This window comes from Gopherus flavomarginatus, chromosome 1 (genome assembly GCF_025201925.1).
Source record: "Gopherus flavomarginatus isolate rGopFla2 chromosome 1, rGopFla2.mat.asm, whole genome shotgun sequence".
Lineage (NCBI taxonomy): Eukaryota > Metazoa > Chordata > Testudines > Testudinidae > Gopherus > Gopherus flavomarginatus.
In genome coordinates, this window is record NC_066617.1 from 290,270,748 (window position 1) to 290,286,196 (window position 15,449).

Here is a 15,449-nt window from a genome sequence, read left to right on the forward strand (position 1 = left end):
CCTGACATTTCAGCATTGTGATATAGACAGTGGCCATGTGAGCTGCTTTGGCATCCATAATAGGTGCATATGCAAGTTCTGTTTAGGTACTCTTCTTTGTTGCGAGCTTGTGGTTGAAACCAGTTTAAAATGGAATCACCTGAGTGTGAACCATATCAATGTCATTTGGTATTGGTAGGACATCACAAGGTGGTAGTTCGTAAGACACCAGGAGAGATCTTGGACAATGTTCATCTATAGGCAACAACAGTTTTTCTCTCATGCTTTTTCATGATGAGTTTGTTCTGGATGTGCTCTAGGTTTTTCAAATGATGCAACCTGCATAAAATACTCTGATTGGGAGAGTAAGTGACTTTTCTTTCCCATGTTTCAGTGATATTTCTTGTGATGCAGGACTGTATGAAAACTGTTATTGAAATATTAATCTAGCCATTGAATGGAAGGTATTCTTTCCATCAGTAGTCTCTACGTTGATGTCTATGTTATCTCCTTTTTCATGGATTAGATTTCTACGAGCATGAAATGGTACAATTCCATTTGGAATGAACACACCTCTCTGGAGTTTTTCTGCCCCAGTTTTTGCAGCACTCACATGCTCATAATTGATGTAGAATCCATGAAGGTGTAGTATGTCAATAAAATTGCAAGACCAAAACCCATGGTAGCGAGTGGTGTGATAATTTTGGAACTGTTAAATGCTATTAACTCTGCAACTGAGTGACACGACCTTTGAACATCTTCTGAAGGATGATATTCATTGCTGGCTGAATTATTACTTAGCTGTCAACCACAAGACAAACTCCTGTGATAGAAGACTATAAAATCTTGACTGCTGTGGAGAAAATGAAAAAGGAAACGTTGTTTATTCCTTCACATCTGACTTTAGCAGATCTTTTGATACGGTCTTCCACAGTATTCTTGCCAGCAAGTTAAAGAAGTATGGGCTGGATGAATGGACTATAAGGTGGATAGAAAGCTGGCTAGATCAGGGGGCTGAACGGGTAGTGATCAATTGCTGCATGTCTAGTTGGCAGCCAGTATCAAGCGGAGTGCCCCAAGGGTCAGTATTGGGGCCTGTTTTGTTCACTATCTTCCTTAATGATCTGGAGGATGGTGTGGATTGCACCCTCAGCAAGTTTGCAGATGACACTAAACTGGGAGAAGTGGTAGATACACTGGAGTGTAAGGCTAGGATACAGAGGGAGCTAAACAGATTAGAGGATTGGGCCAAAAGAAATCTGATGAGGTTCAACAAGGGCAAGTGCAGAGTCCTGCACTTAGGACGGAAGAATCCCATGCATTGCTACAGACTAGGGACCAAGTGACTAGGCAGCAGTTCTGCAGAATAAGATCTAGGAGTTACAGTGGACGAGAAACTGGATACAAGTCAACAGTGTGCTCTTGTTGCCAAGAAGGCTAATAGCGTTTTGGCTGTATAAGTAGGAGTATTGCCAGAAGATTGAGGGATGTGATCATGCCCACTATTCGGCATTGGTGAGGCCTCATCTGGAGTGCTGTGTCCAGTTTTGGGACCCACACTACAAGAAGGATGTGGAAAAATTGGAAAGAGTCCAGTGGAGGGTAACAAAAATGATTAGGGGGCTGGAGCACATGACTTATGAGTTGCAGCTGAGGGAACTGGGAAGAGAAGAATGGGAGCTACAGAGGAGAAGTATGAGGGAGGATTTGATAGCTGCTTTCAACTACCTGAAAGGGAGTTCCAGAGAGGATGGATCTAGACCAGGGGTAGGCAACCTATGGCATGGGTGCCAAAGGTGGCACGCGAGTTGATTTTCAGTGGCACTCACACTGCCTGGGTCCTGGCCACTGGTCCGGCGGGCTCTGCATTTTATTTAATTTTAAATGAAGCTTCTTAAACATTTTAAAAACCTAATTTACTTTCCATATAACAATTGTTTACTTATATATTATAGACTTGTAGAAAGAGACGTTCTAAGAACGTTAAAATTTATTACTGGCATGCGAAACCTTAAATTAGAGTGAATGAATGAAGACTTGGCACACCACTTCTGAAAGGTTGCCGACCCCTGATCTAGACTGTTCTTAATGGTAGCAGATGCCAGAACAAGAGGTAGTGGTCTCAAGTTGCAGTGGAGGAAGTTTAGGTTGGATATTAGGAAAAACTTTTTCACTGGGAGGGTGGTGAAGCATTGGAATGGGTTACCTAGGGAGGTGGTAGAATCTCCTTCCCTAGAGGTTTTTAAGGTCAGGCTTAGCAAAGCCCTGGCTGGGATGATTTAGTTGGGGATTGGTACTGCTTTGAGCAGGGGGTTGGACTAGATGACCTCCTGAGGTCCCTTCCAATCCTGATATTCCATGATTCTGTGATGACACAAGAATCAGGGGTCACCCAGTGAAATTAATAGGCAGCAGGTTTAAAACAAAACAAAGTCCTTCACACAGTGCACAGTCATCCTGTGGAGCTCCTTGCCAGGGGATGTTGTGAAGGCCAAAACTATAAATGGGTTCAAAAAATAACTAGATAAGTTCCTGGAAGAAAGGTTCATCAATGGTTATTAGGATGGGTAAAGATGTAACCCCATGCTCTGGGTGTCCCTAGCCTCTGATTGTGAGAAGTTGAGAGTGGACAATGAGAGAGATCACTTGTTGATTGCCTGTTCTATTAATTCCCTCTGAAACACCTGGCATTGCCAACTGTTGGAAGACAGGATCCTGGGCTAGATGGACCATTGTCTGACCCAGTATGGCCACTCTTACGTACCAACTGGGGCACAAAAGTAGCTGACCGCTCTAAACATACAATGACCTGGCTTTGGCTTCTGAGGCTTTCATTTTGGCTTTTTCAAACTGAAGGACTGAAGCAGTGTTATCCAAAACCACTTGTTCATTTGAAAACTTTTAATCAGGCTGACTCTCCAGAAGAACATCCCCCAAACATTTGGATGACTCTTAAATTCCTGCTTCAGATTACTAGCAGTCTGGAGAGCATCAACTGATGTTAGTGTTGCACAGAACAATGATAGTGTTTCCTTGACCATGCTGTGCATAGAATGAAATTGCAGAACCATCGTGTGTTATTTTCCTAATCTTGCCTGTTATTTTGCTACTGGAATAGCTTGCAGTTTCTACATCTGAAAGAAACAGGGCTTTATATCTTTTTGTAGCAGCTTGGACTTATTGACAGGAAGTAAGAGAGGTTGAGTGATAAATTGCATCCTTGGAAATCATGTCTTCCACAGGTATTCTGTGCAACATGTCATTGTCTCTTTTTTGAAGTGCTGCCTTCCTTTGATTGGTTTCTCTCTCATATGTTTGTTTTATCAAGTTGCTTGTCTTTCTCATGTGTGTTTCTCAAGCAAATAATGGAGCAGACCAGTCTCTGGATGTTGTGCTTTATTCTAACGGCTATAGAAACAGGTGAACATGATGCTCTTTGTTCTGATTCAGTCTGTTTTCTTTCTTTGGTTCGGTACAACTGTGACACGTTACTCTTCAGGGAATTCTGCTCCAAAAATATAAAAATCCTGTGCACAGTATTTTAAAATTATGCCAATTTTATTTGTCAATATATGTGGAGGCTCCGGCATGCCAGTGGGACCACAGGCCACTGGCTGCATGGAGGTGGGAGAGCACAGTGCAGGGTCCCCTCTTTCCCCCTGCACCTGAGCCTGACACAGTGCAAGGGCTGGACATGTCTCAGAACCCCTCTGGGGCCCTGCCCCTCTGTACCAGATGCACCAGTTATGGGCAGGCAGTTTCAGTCTGACAGGATCCAGGTATGGAGTGGTTTAGTGTTGGGGGAGAAGGTTCAGTGTCAGGCAACCTGTGTGTGAGTGGCTCAGTGGGAGGGTTCAGGTGCCTGGACAATGAGACTGTGCAGGGGGGTCCAGATGATGGTGGTTGGGGCTCAGCAGGGGGGTTCTGGGTGTGAGGGGATTGGGGTGTTAGGGTTGGTGAGGGTCCAGGTGCAGCTTGTTGGAGCTCAGTTAGAGGAAGTTCTAGGTGTGGGGGGCTTGTTGGTATGATCCAGGTGCATAGGGGTGGGGGTTCATCGGGGTAGTGGTTCAAGTGTGATGGGGGCTTCAGTGGGTGGTGGGCTGGGTGCAGGGGTGGAGGTCTGGATACGTAGGATGGGGCTCAGCAGGAGGGGTCTGGATGCAGGGGATGGGGCTTGGTGGAGGGGTCCGGTTGCTGGGGGGAGCTCGAGGATGAGGGGCTCGATGGTGGGGAGGTTGCACATGCAGGGAGTAAGGCTCAGCGGAGTGAGGGGTTGGGTGTGGAGAGCTTGGCGGAGGGGTCTGGATACATGGGGGTTGGGCAAGTGAGGGGTGGATCTGACCCAGCACCAACCAAGCTGTCCACCCCTCCCCCAATGATTTACTTCTCTGCTGGTTGCTTCAGACACCTGAAACACCACGTCCATACAGCTGGGGTGGGGCGTGTAACCGCTTTTGTGGCTTCACTTTGCTTCCCTGACAGAAAGTCTTCATTTTTCTGCAGGGAAGTAAAGAGGTCTGCTGAGGCATGAATTCTGTGCGTGTGCAGCTGTGCAGAATTCCCCCGGGAGTAATATGTGCTAAATTCGACTTGCTTGTGTATTTCTGAAAGCAACCCCCTGTGATAGAGTATTGATGGCACATCATCTAAACTAGAAAATGTATCTAGTAGCCACCAGTACAGTTAATCTTTTCAGGTTTCTGCTGCCTGCATCACAGAATTGTGTCCAGCACTGGTAGCTTTTGACAACTTTGCATTCTTTTGATTTTGATGAATAACACATTTTTCAAAGTTTATGGAGAATCTTTTTCTCTTTGATGTAAGCTTTAAGGGGCTTGTATTTTCCATGTCATCATATACTGTAACTTCACTGAAGAGATAAAATTCCCAAAATATATTGTTAGAATATATTTCCACAACTACCATCGTTTTTACAGATGTGCTAAATGAGATATAAATTAGATCTATATGTTTGTATCAAAATTAGCATTTTTATTTAGTGAACACTTTGATGGAAGCGCAATATGAAGCTGTGTATTGTAATCTCTAGCACAGGGGTGGGCAAACTTTTTGGCCTGAGGGCCACATCGGGGCTCCGTAACTGTATGGAGGGCCGGGTAGGGAAGGCTGTGCCTCCCCAGACAGCCTGGCCTCTGCCCCCTCCCACTTCCCACCGCCTGACTGCCTCCCTCAGAACTCCCAACCCTTCCAACCCCCTTCCTGCTCCTTGTCCCTGACCGCCCCCTCCCGGGACCCCACACTCCAACTTCCCTCCCCCAGGACCACACCCCCTATCCAACTGCCACCCTACTCCCTGTCCCCTGACTGCCTCCCAGGACCCCCTGCTCCTTATCCAATTACCCCCCGCCCCCTTTACCATGCTGTTCAGAGCACCAGGACTGGCAGCCGCGCCGTCCAGCTGGAGCCAGCCACGCTGCTGCACAGTCTAGAGCACTGGGGTAGGCCGGTGGCTCTTGCAGCTGCGCTGCCTGTCAGGAGCTCGCAGCCCCGCCACCCAGAGTGCTGGCGGCACGGTGAGCTAAGGCTGTGGGGGAGTGGGGACAGCAGAGGAGGGGCCGGGGGGTAGCTAGTTTCTGGAATATTTCAAAGGCCAGTACTGCATGCACGGGCAATTACAAATTAAAACCTTCTACCAGGGAGACTGGATGTACAGAAGTTTACAAATGAAGAAGCATTACGTTAGGAATTCATACCTAATAACACCAGCAGTACCCATTTGTTCTGGATCAGGAGATAGGTGAAAAATAACCAAATGGAGTCAGATTAATTCACCCTGTCTATAAATACCAGCATTTTTTTTGCCCTGCTCTGCTTAGTAGCGTGGGCTTTGCAGTACGTCGTGTAGGTCAATAGACTGGATTTATTTTGGACTGAGTGGTGGGAATAAAGGGGAGTAAATCCAGAGTGGAGAGAGGGGCTTTCACAGATAATACCGTGCTGGCAGCCCTTCTCTCATAAACCAGTAGGGGTCCAATTCCGATGCCTCTGCTGGTTGCAACTGTGGCAATATGCCTTTGGGAAAGAAGTGGTCTCTCAGATAGATCATGAGCCATTTAAGGCCTTACATGTCAAAAACAACGTTTTAAATATCATCTGGAAATTCAGATAGCCAGCTCAAACTTTGGAACACTAGTGTAATTTGCTCCCACTGATAAACACCATTTGACAAGTGAACTGCCATATTCTGTGCTAGCAGGAATCACTAATTGAATTTAAGATATAGCCCCATGTTAAATATATTGCAGCAGCCAAATTTCAAGTTGACCAAGGCATAGTTGATTATACCAAATTCTGCATCCTAAAAAAGGCAGCAACCTCCTTTTCATACAAAGGTACTGCTGGTACATGATTATCAGACAGATAGCGGCTATGTAATTGGACCTCAAATTGCAACCGGGGCAGCAGTACAAATACAATTGTCGCTATATTTTGTGGTTTCTTCCCTCCAATATCACTTCCATCTTTAGTGGTTGAGCCTCAGATAATTAGCCTTAACCCATGCCCTGTCTCGCTGTACTAATTTCCCCCTACTGTTACTCTCACCTTCTTGTCAACTGTCTGAAATGGGCCACTCTCATTACCACTTCAAAAGTTATTTTGCCTCCCTTGGTATCCTGCTGTCAATTGAAATGTCTCGTTAGACTGACCTCACACTTGGTAAGGCAACTCCCATCTTTTCATGTATTTATACCTGCTCCTGTATTTTCCACTCCATGCATCTGATGAAGTGGGTTCTAGCCCACAAAAGCTTATGCCCAAATAAATGTGTTGATCTCAAAGGTGCCACAAGGACTCCTCGTTGTTTTTGACAAATTTAATAAGATTTTCCTGGACGCCTGATCTTTGTATGACTAGGAGATCTAGCAATACAACCAAATTTGTCTCTGGACCTTATCCAAAAAGGTATCCAGATTGACACAGATTGTGGAGTTCGAAGGCAGCTAAATGCTCAGTTATTTCACTATAATAATTTTAGCCAGAAATAGGTTTGTTGCTGGCCAATAGTTGGTTGTTTGTCAGTGTCCAGTGCTTGGTTTCTTGTGTTAAGATTGTACAGTAGCTTCCTAAAGGGAAGCTGGCAACCTGCCCTCTGCACAGGAGAAATTGACAAGCTCAAACAATGGACCCCACTCTTCAGCAGTGGGAAGAGCATGGGTCCAAAGTGCAGGTTGTGGGGTCACATATAACCAAGAACCCTAGTAACTCAAAAATTGCTTTCCTGTCTGGGATACCAGATGCAGAACACTTCCTATGAGGAAAAGTGGCCTTAAGAAATTTTTTTTCCCCTGTATCAGCCTTTTACAGCCTAAAGCCATTGAACTTTAAATTTGCCATTTTTCCCCCCTTGCTTTCTTAGCAAGTCCATCGTAATCAGGGTTAAACAACAGGATGGCTGTACATTGCCAGCATGGTCAGGGAAGGAGGAGAAGCCAAGGCCATTTCCTTGTAGAATCCAGTAACTGATTCAACTAAATAGTAGGGACTAAAACACTTCTGTAGACTTGGTGAACCATCAAATACCACTTCTCAACAGCATTTCTTTGACTTTCCCTTCTATCAAAACTTCAGAAGTTCTTATCTTGTTTTCCAATTAAGCATGGGGAATCGCTTTCTTATATATACACCTCTTCCTTCTATGACTCCTTGTGTTTCCAGGAAGTCTGTGAAGGACTACCCCATCCTGGTTCTAATTTTGCCCATCTTGATCATGAAGCCATTTTCCTGAGGCCGCTTTAGATAGTTACTTCTCCATTCCACAAGTGAAAATATCACTCTCCTTGGACATGCTTCACTGATCTTTCTGGTACAAACCTGAAACTTTATAGGAAGCACTAGTAAGGTGCATTTTTCCCCATTTGTGCAAATAATTTAATCTTCTCCAAATATCCTGGAAAACAGTGCTTGGCAGCTTAAGGAAAGGGTCTTTAGGTCATTAAACACTAAAACTATCATCTTTAGGTCACTGAGTTAATGGACAAGTCTTCATTTTGAGATTTACTGGGAGACAGGATCCTCTTGTGATGCACCCTCATATTTTCCATTTCTTAAAGACTCTTTCTAATTTTAAATCCCATGTCAAGGTTTACCTTCCAACCTGGAATCTCACTTAAGTGTAATAGCCTTGACAATCTTCTCCTGATTTTCTCCGGGATGAATTTCCCTTTTCACTTCAGCAAAGATGTAACTTTAACATGTCTGTGCCTCAGTCCAAAAAAGCTCTTTGTTCTTTATTCCACAGACTCGGAGAATTTTCTGTCTAGCAGGGCTCCCTTCGATAAATGCAGTAATTTGGATGACCTGTTCAGATGCTAGAAGAAAGAGCATATAGGGCCTTTGTGTTGACAGTTTAGATGTTTGTTTGAATTGATTAATCTTGTTGTATAATTAATATGTAAGCAGCTCAGAATCAAAGTTCTGCAAACCTGCCACCTAATCCTCACTATTTCACCTTTATTAAGGATTGCCATCTAGATATCCAAGTCTGCAGCCTTGGGATGCAAAGGCCTGCAGATGATTCTTCTTTCCTAAATCATCATTTCTCTCTCTCTCTGTGTTCATCTCCTTCCTTCTTTTGTGTGACACTACTTTGGGCCTATGTCTCAGTAGTCTTGAATCTGGATTATCAAATGCACTGCTGGAGAACCGGACAACATTTTTCTACCTGTAATTTGGGTCTCATAGGAACGTATCTGCCAATCCATAGTTCCCTCTGTTTCATAGAATATATCAGGGTTGGAAAAGACCTCAGGAGGTCATCTAGTCCAACCCCACTGCTCAAAGCAGGACCAATCCCCAGACAGGTTTTTGCCCCAGATCCCTAAATGGCCCCCTCAAGGATTGAACTCACAACCCTGGGTTTAGCAGGCCAATGTTTAAACCACTGAGCAATTTCCCCCCCCCCCATCCCATGTTAATTTTTCATCTCAATTCTGTTTCACCACAAAAGGATCCTGAATTAAACAAATCTTTGGATATTGCTCCTGAGGTCATGTGCCTTGTCCTGTATTTTTCTGTGTTCTCAAGGCCAGCAGAAAAACTTTTCAATAATAAAAACAGAAAAATTCATTAGTAAAACTCAGATTTTGTCATGGATATTTTCAGTAAAAATCGCAGACCTGTCGTGGGCAATAAACAAAAATTCATGGAAACCCATGACAGGTCTGATTTTTTCCTAAAAATATCCCTGACAAATGAGGAGGGTCCAGCACCCACAGCAACTGGACAGCTCTGGGCCCCCCTGCTGCCTGGTGGCCAGGAGCTGCTGGGGGCCCACCACCAGAAGCGACTGAGAGCTGTGAGGCTGCTTGCTGACAGCTCCAGCCCCAGAGCAGAAAATGTCACAGATGTCTCTGGAAGTCACAGATTCTGTAACTTCCATGACATAATTGCAGCCTTACTCTTCAGTGCTTGCTTGAAGGACAGCCCTCTTTCCTAGTAGTGCAGAATCCAAATTGGCAGATATATTCCTATGAGAGGAATTGTTACTTTAGAAATGAAGTGAAGTCAACATTTCTTGGTAATCCCATTAGGCTATCCCTTTACTGCATTATTGCTAACCAGTATATTAAAACAAAACATACTTAAAAACACAATCAGGGTTTCTTATCTCATTTCTCAACTTCTGCTTGCAGGCTGCCAACAAGTGATGGCAGTGCATCAAAAGGAAAACAGCAAACTAGTGAGCCTGTGCATATTTTAAAGAGGTCATTTGCAAGAACTGTCTCAGTGGTGAGTACTAGTTACAGTCTTCATTTTCTATGTGTTCTTTTCTGATTGCAAAATCTAAAGATTTCAAGAAAAAAATGTAATTTTACTGTATTTTCAGCTATAACTTAATAAAAATTCACATAATTGAGAGGAAGCCTGATGTATTAGTGTATTAGGCAATTTTTTTCACTTCTCCCCCAACATTCTAGTGCAAACTCGTGTCCGAGTAAACTTTGATTATCATTGTGGTTGTCCAGATCATATAATAGCATATTTATTGCAGTATGTTTTTACCTTTTAATGAGTAAGCTAGTTTGGAAAATTGCCTTCACTTTTGATGTTTAAATATTCATATGTATTGATAATATCACAAATCATTGTCTTCACCAGCTAATAAGTTAATGATTCCACACAGTTCTGAGGCACCTAGTACTATTTTTTATCTTGTTGCCTTCAGAATATAACTGATTCCTAAGTAGTTACTGATTAGTTTTTCTCCTGAATAAATTAATTACTTTGCACTTCCAGAGCACATACTGTTTGTGGATCTCAAAGCTCTTACTTAAGTCTCATTACACTCTGTGAGGTGAGGAATATACATAGGGGCACTTAAATGCAGCCACATCTGGAGTGGAAGACCCCATCTGTTGAATACTGCATATTAGCACAGCAGAACAGTTTAAGACAGAATAAAGAATAGTTGAAATGCCCAAGGAGACCCTTACATAAACAAAATATTTGGGAGTTAAAATGTGGCCATTTCACTCCTTCTCTTACAAAAAGTGCCATGGGATCTTTATTGGTTGTAAATGGTGATTAGTTTAGTTTTGAATTTCATCACACGACTTTACATCTTGTCTTGTACAGCACCGAGCATACGATCAGCACTTGGCAACTAATAATCGTCTGAAAGGTTCAGCCTCCAGGAGTATACTTCCACATCTTAATTTTCTTCACTGTTACAGAGTGTCTGGCCCCTTTAAGGGGAAATGAGCCCAGTCCCATCTGTGCCATGACCCAACTCTCCTCTCTAGGTGGGGAGAATGAGGCCAGGTGACCCAGATCAGTCTTGGGGTCGATAAGGAGAGGGCCTAAAGAGAAAACAGACTGCAGCTTGATGTTGGCAGATGCCTGAAAGCACTGCAGAGAGTAAGAAGGTTCCTACAGTGCTCTGATGCAGCAGAGGGAAGGCACTAATGGGGAAGAAGGCATTGGAGAAGGCAGAGAGAGCCAAACTCCAGGCAAGAAGTCCTGGGAGAGCAAACAGGCAGACTGTCAAGAGAAGGGGCTGTGCCCAGGGTGGAACTGGAGCAGAAAAGTGTTTGAATGCTGTAAGGAAGACAGACAGTCCTCAAGGAGTTGCTGTGTCCAGTGTGAGACTGAGGCTGAAGATACTTTGTTTTGAGTTTATTTTATGCTAATAAGTCAGACCTCAAAAAGAGGATTTTTTATTGGGCAGAAGCCTTAATGGAATTATTGAGGAGCCTGAGTGAAGAGGAAGATGAGGCAGGGCACCACTGGCCACAAGGGGCACTAGGGAGGCAGCCCACCCTGTTACATTCACTGCCTTTTTTTTTAATGTCCTCTTTTTATGTGGCCATCTGTGTTTGGAACTCCTTTAATTACGCAGTCTGTTATCTGCTGTCCTCCTTTCAGCTTCTCCTTAAAACTTTCCATGTGGCCAGAAAACCCTTGTTGCTTTCTTTTAATAATAGCATTAAAACAAACTAACAATCACTCTCCACCAAATCTATGTATATTTCAAGATAGCTGCTTTACTAAGCGAAGCAATCACATGATTTTTATTGGATGTTCTCCTTCCTTATTTTGCCAGTGTTTGTCATCCCTTCTCATATCATGTCTTAACCTGAATTGTAAACTATTTGGGATGGGAACATCCTTTCTGGTTAGGGCACTTTATAAATAACCAACACTTTTCCCCACCAGAGGTCTTAGGTGTTCCTAGGTGGTATCCCATGCAAGTACTGACATAGTTTCAAACCTGGTTAGCTTGTAAGCTCTGGCATTGACAGCACCAGGCATGTAGTTATAGATTCTGTTTCATTAAGACAAGGATGCGCTCAGTTGAAAATAAGTATTTTTTGAAAATTGTCCATGGTACTTATTCAGCAACTGAAAACAGTTTTTGAAAGCTTATTTTAATTCATTGTAAATTAATTAGGGCTATCAGCTATGTTGACCACCTGAATATTTTATGTATGATAGAGAGGCTTATCTTCAGTTTTCAGTTTCCACTCACAAGACATTGTTATATACAATGCAGGCTGCTGAGGGTGTATCTGTGTTATAATAGTGAATTACCTCCTGCATTTCTTTCTTTTCTCATCCTTAAATTACAAACACTTTTTAATGTGGTTAGTAAGGTTTAGAGTGTGTGTGTGTGTGTGTGTGTATGTGTATGTGTGTGTATTGATATAAGAAGTTTTGAGTTTTTATATTACCGATGTGGATAGGAGCCATTAGTTTGTAATCTTCCTTAGAAAGTTGAACTTAACTTTTTTTCCTTTCCTGAAATAGGAATGCTTTGAGTCATTGCTGAGCATTCTTCATTGGAGTTGGACAACCTTAGTGCTAGGAGTTGAGGAGCTTCGGGGATTGAAGGGATTCCAGTATACAGCTACCCTTCTCGATCTAGAGCGGTTGCGTTTTGTGGGCACTTGTTGTCTTAGGTTGCTGAGAGTCTACACGTGTGAGATATACCCCATGTCAGGTAATATTTTTGGTCTTTTGCATGTGATTCATATTTATCAGCAGACAGATAACATACAATATGGAAATAACTTGAGTAATAAGCTAAATTTTCAATTAATTGATTTTTAGCAGCTGTATCACAGTTTGAAATATTTTTAGTAGAGCATTTTAAGAGAGCGGGGATTGATACATTCAGAAATAGAAAACTTTTGCACTATCAATTATATGCCTAATGGAACATATAACTGCACGTGTTTGATTAATCTCCTAATTATGTCAAAATATATTTTCACGACTAAGTAGACAGCTATGCCTTCAGGACTACCCTGTGGTTTGTTATCCAGTTTCTTTGCATAGTATTTGCTTGGCTAGTAAGCATAATCAGTTAAAATTTGAAAGCAGATGTGTTTACTGTTTTCACACTTGCAGGCTAAGTGCATCTTTATTAAAATTTAGTAGCATCTGTGCATCCTTGTTTTGGTTCATTAGAATCTAGGTCTGAAAAGATTCAAGTTCTTTTGTATATTTAATGTTGCTTAATTTTGATTTGTCTTGCTTTGTGTTGATATATACAATTACTAAACAGTTTTTAAATTCTCTTGTTAAAAATGTGTATACTATTTTTAACTTCCCATGTAACTTTTGTGTTTAGCTACTGAATATAATTTACATTTTAATAGGCAAGAATATACACAGATATTTTGTTAGTTGTAAATTTAATGTCCTCCTTCTTATCACCTTCCAGCTAGTGCTAAGGCTGTTGTAGAGGAAACTACCAAGTTAGCAGACTGCATTGGAAAAACAAGAACCTTGCTGAGAAGAATTCTATCTGAAGGAGTTGATCACTGTATGGTGAAACTGGACAATGACCCCCAAGGATATCTCAGTCAGCCCCTGAGTCTTCTAGAAGCTGTTCTTCAAGAATGTCATAACACTTTCACAGCCTGCTTTCACTCTTTCTGTCCAACACCGGCTCTACAATGGGCTTGCCTCTGTGACTTGCTGAATTGTTTAGATCAGGTATACATTAAATAACATCACTGAACAGTAGTTCTTACAATGCTGTGCTCTAAAGAGACACAAAAATAAGATTCCTATTCTACTTTATTTTTCACTTTTCTTAGTTATATTAATTTTTATCCTGCTTTTACAATTTGAGTTGCTATTCACTTCTATAAATATACTATAAATCCTATAACCTCTGTTTTATGATCTAAGGTACAGTGTTCTGGGTGGGGCTTATCTTATGAATTGACACTGACGTTGTAAGTGTAGTCTCAGATAGAAGGTGTAATAGAAAAGGAGGAAGACAGACAAATTCTTAGGGCTTTTATAGATAACCTTTTGGACACACTATTTTGGAAAATGTGTAGGATGCATTTATTTACTGGATGATTTTTTATTTGGTATATGTGTTTGTGGGATTTGTCTTTGGATGGAAATATGTAGTTGAAAATGCACAAAATGTTTTTATTCATTAAATTAAAATATCTTAAGTGCTGGATACATACGAAAAAATAAGCACCGGCTTTGCTTTTAAAACTTAATAAACAAAGGAAGTATTAACTATAGTTAGTGAATTGGCAGATTGTTTCTGGTCACCACAGGCTGGTTTTTCAGAGGTATTTAGATTCCTGAAGATGCAAATGGTCACCTAGTGGGATTTTCTGAAGTGTCTATGCAGGTTAATTGCCCAACTCCCATTTATTTCAATGGGAGTTCATTAAGCGACTAACTCTCTTTGAAATAAATGGGAGTGTCACAGTCCCAATAGGTCCCTATTGAAGCTATCAACTAATGTGAATAGCTGTAAATGAAACTGATTTTTTTTAAGCCTACTAAGGCCAACTTTTATGGTTAAAATCATTCATATGCTTAAGTTTATTGCTCAGCTGAGGACATAATTTTCAAGTTTAAAAATTGCAATTTGATGATGTCATAAATTTGGGGAAGTAAAATAACATTTAACTTAAGTTAACAACTATTTGAGATCCAAAGAGTGAAGGTAATGTAAAATGTGCGAGAGAATTGACATTTTTATGCTTTGCTACTTACAGCAAACATTTTTAAAATAGATTTAATAACTAAAGTGCCACTGGAAAAAGCCTTTTACTGTGATTTAGAAGCTTCTTGCACAAAAATTAATATTAGTGTTAGTGGCACAGTAACCTGAATGTTACTAAGAGAGAGGGAACTACTGTGAGAATGGAAGGATGGTCCTTTTTTTAAAGAACTAGACTATAACTCAAGAGATCTGGATTAAATTCCCAGTTCTGCCTGAAATATATCCTGTGATACCTTGGGCAAGTTACTTAGTCTCTCTGCTCCTCAGTTTCCATCTGTAAAATGGGGATAATAGTACTTCCCTACTTCACAGAGGCATTGTGAGGTTCTCCGATACTATTGTGATGGGGGCCATATAAGTGTGTACTGTAGAATGTGCACAAAATAATAGTATGAATTGGAAAACCTATACTTCACTTACTATTTAATTTTTTTTTTTTTTTAAATAAAGGACATCCAGGAAGCAAACTTCAAAACATCAAGTAGCCGGCTTCTTGCAGCTGTCATGTCAGCCCTGTGTCATACTTCTGTAAAGCTGACCTCTATCTTTCCTATCACTTATGATGGAGAGGTGTTGCTGCGATCCATGGTCAAACAAGTCAGCACCGAGAATGACTCTGCACTGGCCCACCGTTTCCCTCTCTTGGTAGCCCATATGGAAAAACTTAGTCAGGTTAGGAAATTTTCTGAAATCTATCTATTTAATTTTTTTGTAACAGCAAACCAATAGAATGGAAAGGTAATTTGGGTCTGCTTTATGGGATTGTAGCAAAGGTTGCCTACGTGTTTCCATTCTAAGTGGCTTATTTCAGATGCTTACAACTTTGTCAAACATTCATCTTTTAGGCTGAAACTTCCCACATTTGTTCTCAACTGGAGAGAAAATTAAATGTTGGAAAGTTGAATCAAAAGTAGTTTAGTCATTTGAGTACATGGGGAAAAAATACCCTTTTGTTGCTATTAGT

At 41.6% G+C, this 15,449-nt stretch overlaps 1 protein-coding gene across 14 annotated transcripts in view; it reads left to right on the forward strand.

Annotated features, from left to right (window-relative positions):
- MYCBP2 (MYC binding protein 2) overlaps positions 1–15,449 on the forward strand; it is a 445,111-nt gene that overhangs the window by 201,845 nt on the left and 227,817 nt on the right. For all 14 annotated transcript variants that reach the window (XM_050946493.1, XM_050946502.1, XM_050946519.1 and 11 more), the window contains 4 exons: positions 9,633–9,729; positions 12,247–12,439; positions 13,166–13,440; positions 14,936–15,157. In XM_050946493.1, the coding sequence (XP_050802450.1) occupies positions 9,633–9,729; positions 12,247–12,439; positions 13,166–13,440; positions 14,936–15,157 (787 nt within the window). The remainder of the gene's footprint in view (positions 1–9,632; positions 9,730–12,246; positions 12,440–13,165; positions 13,441–14,935; positions 15,158–15,449) is intronic.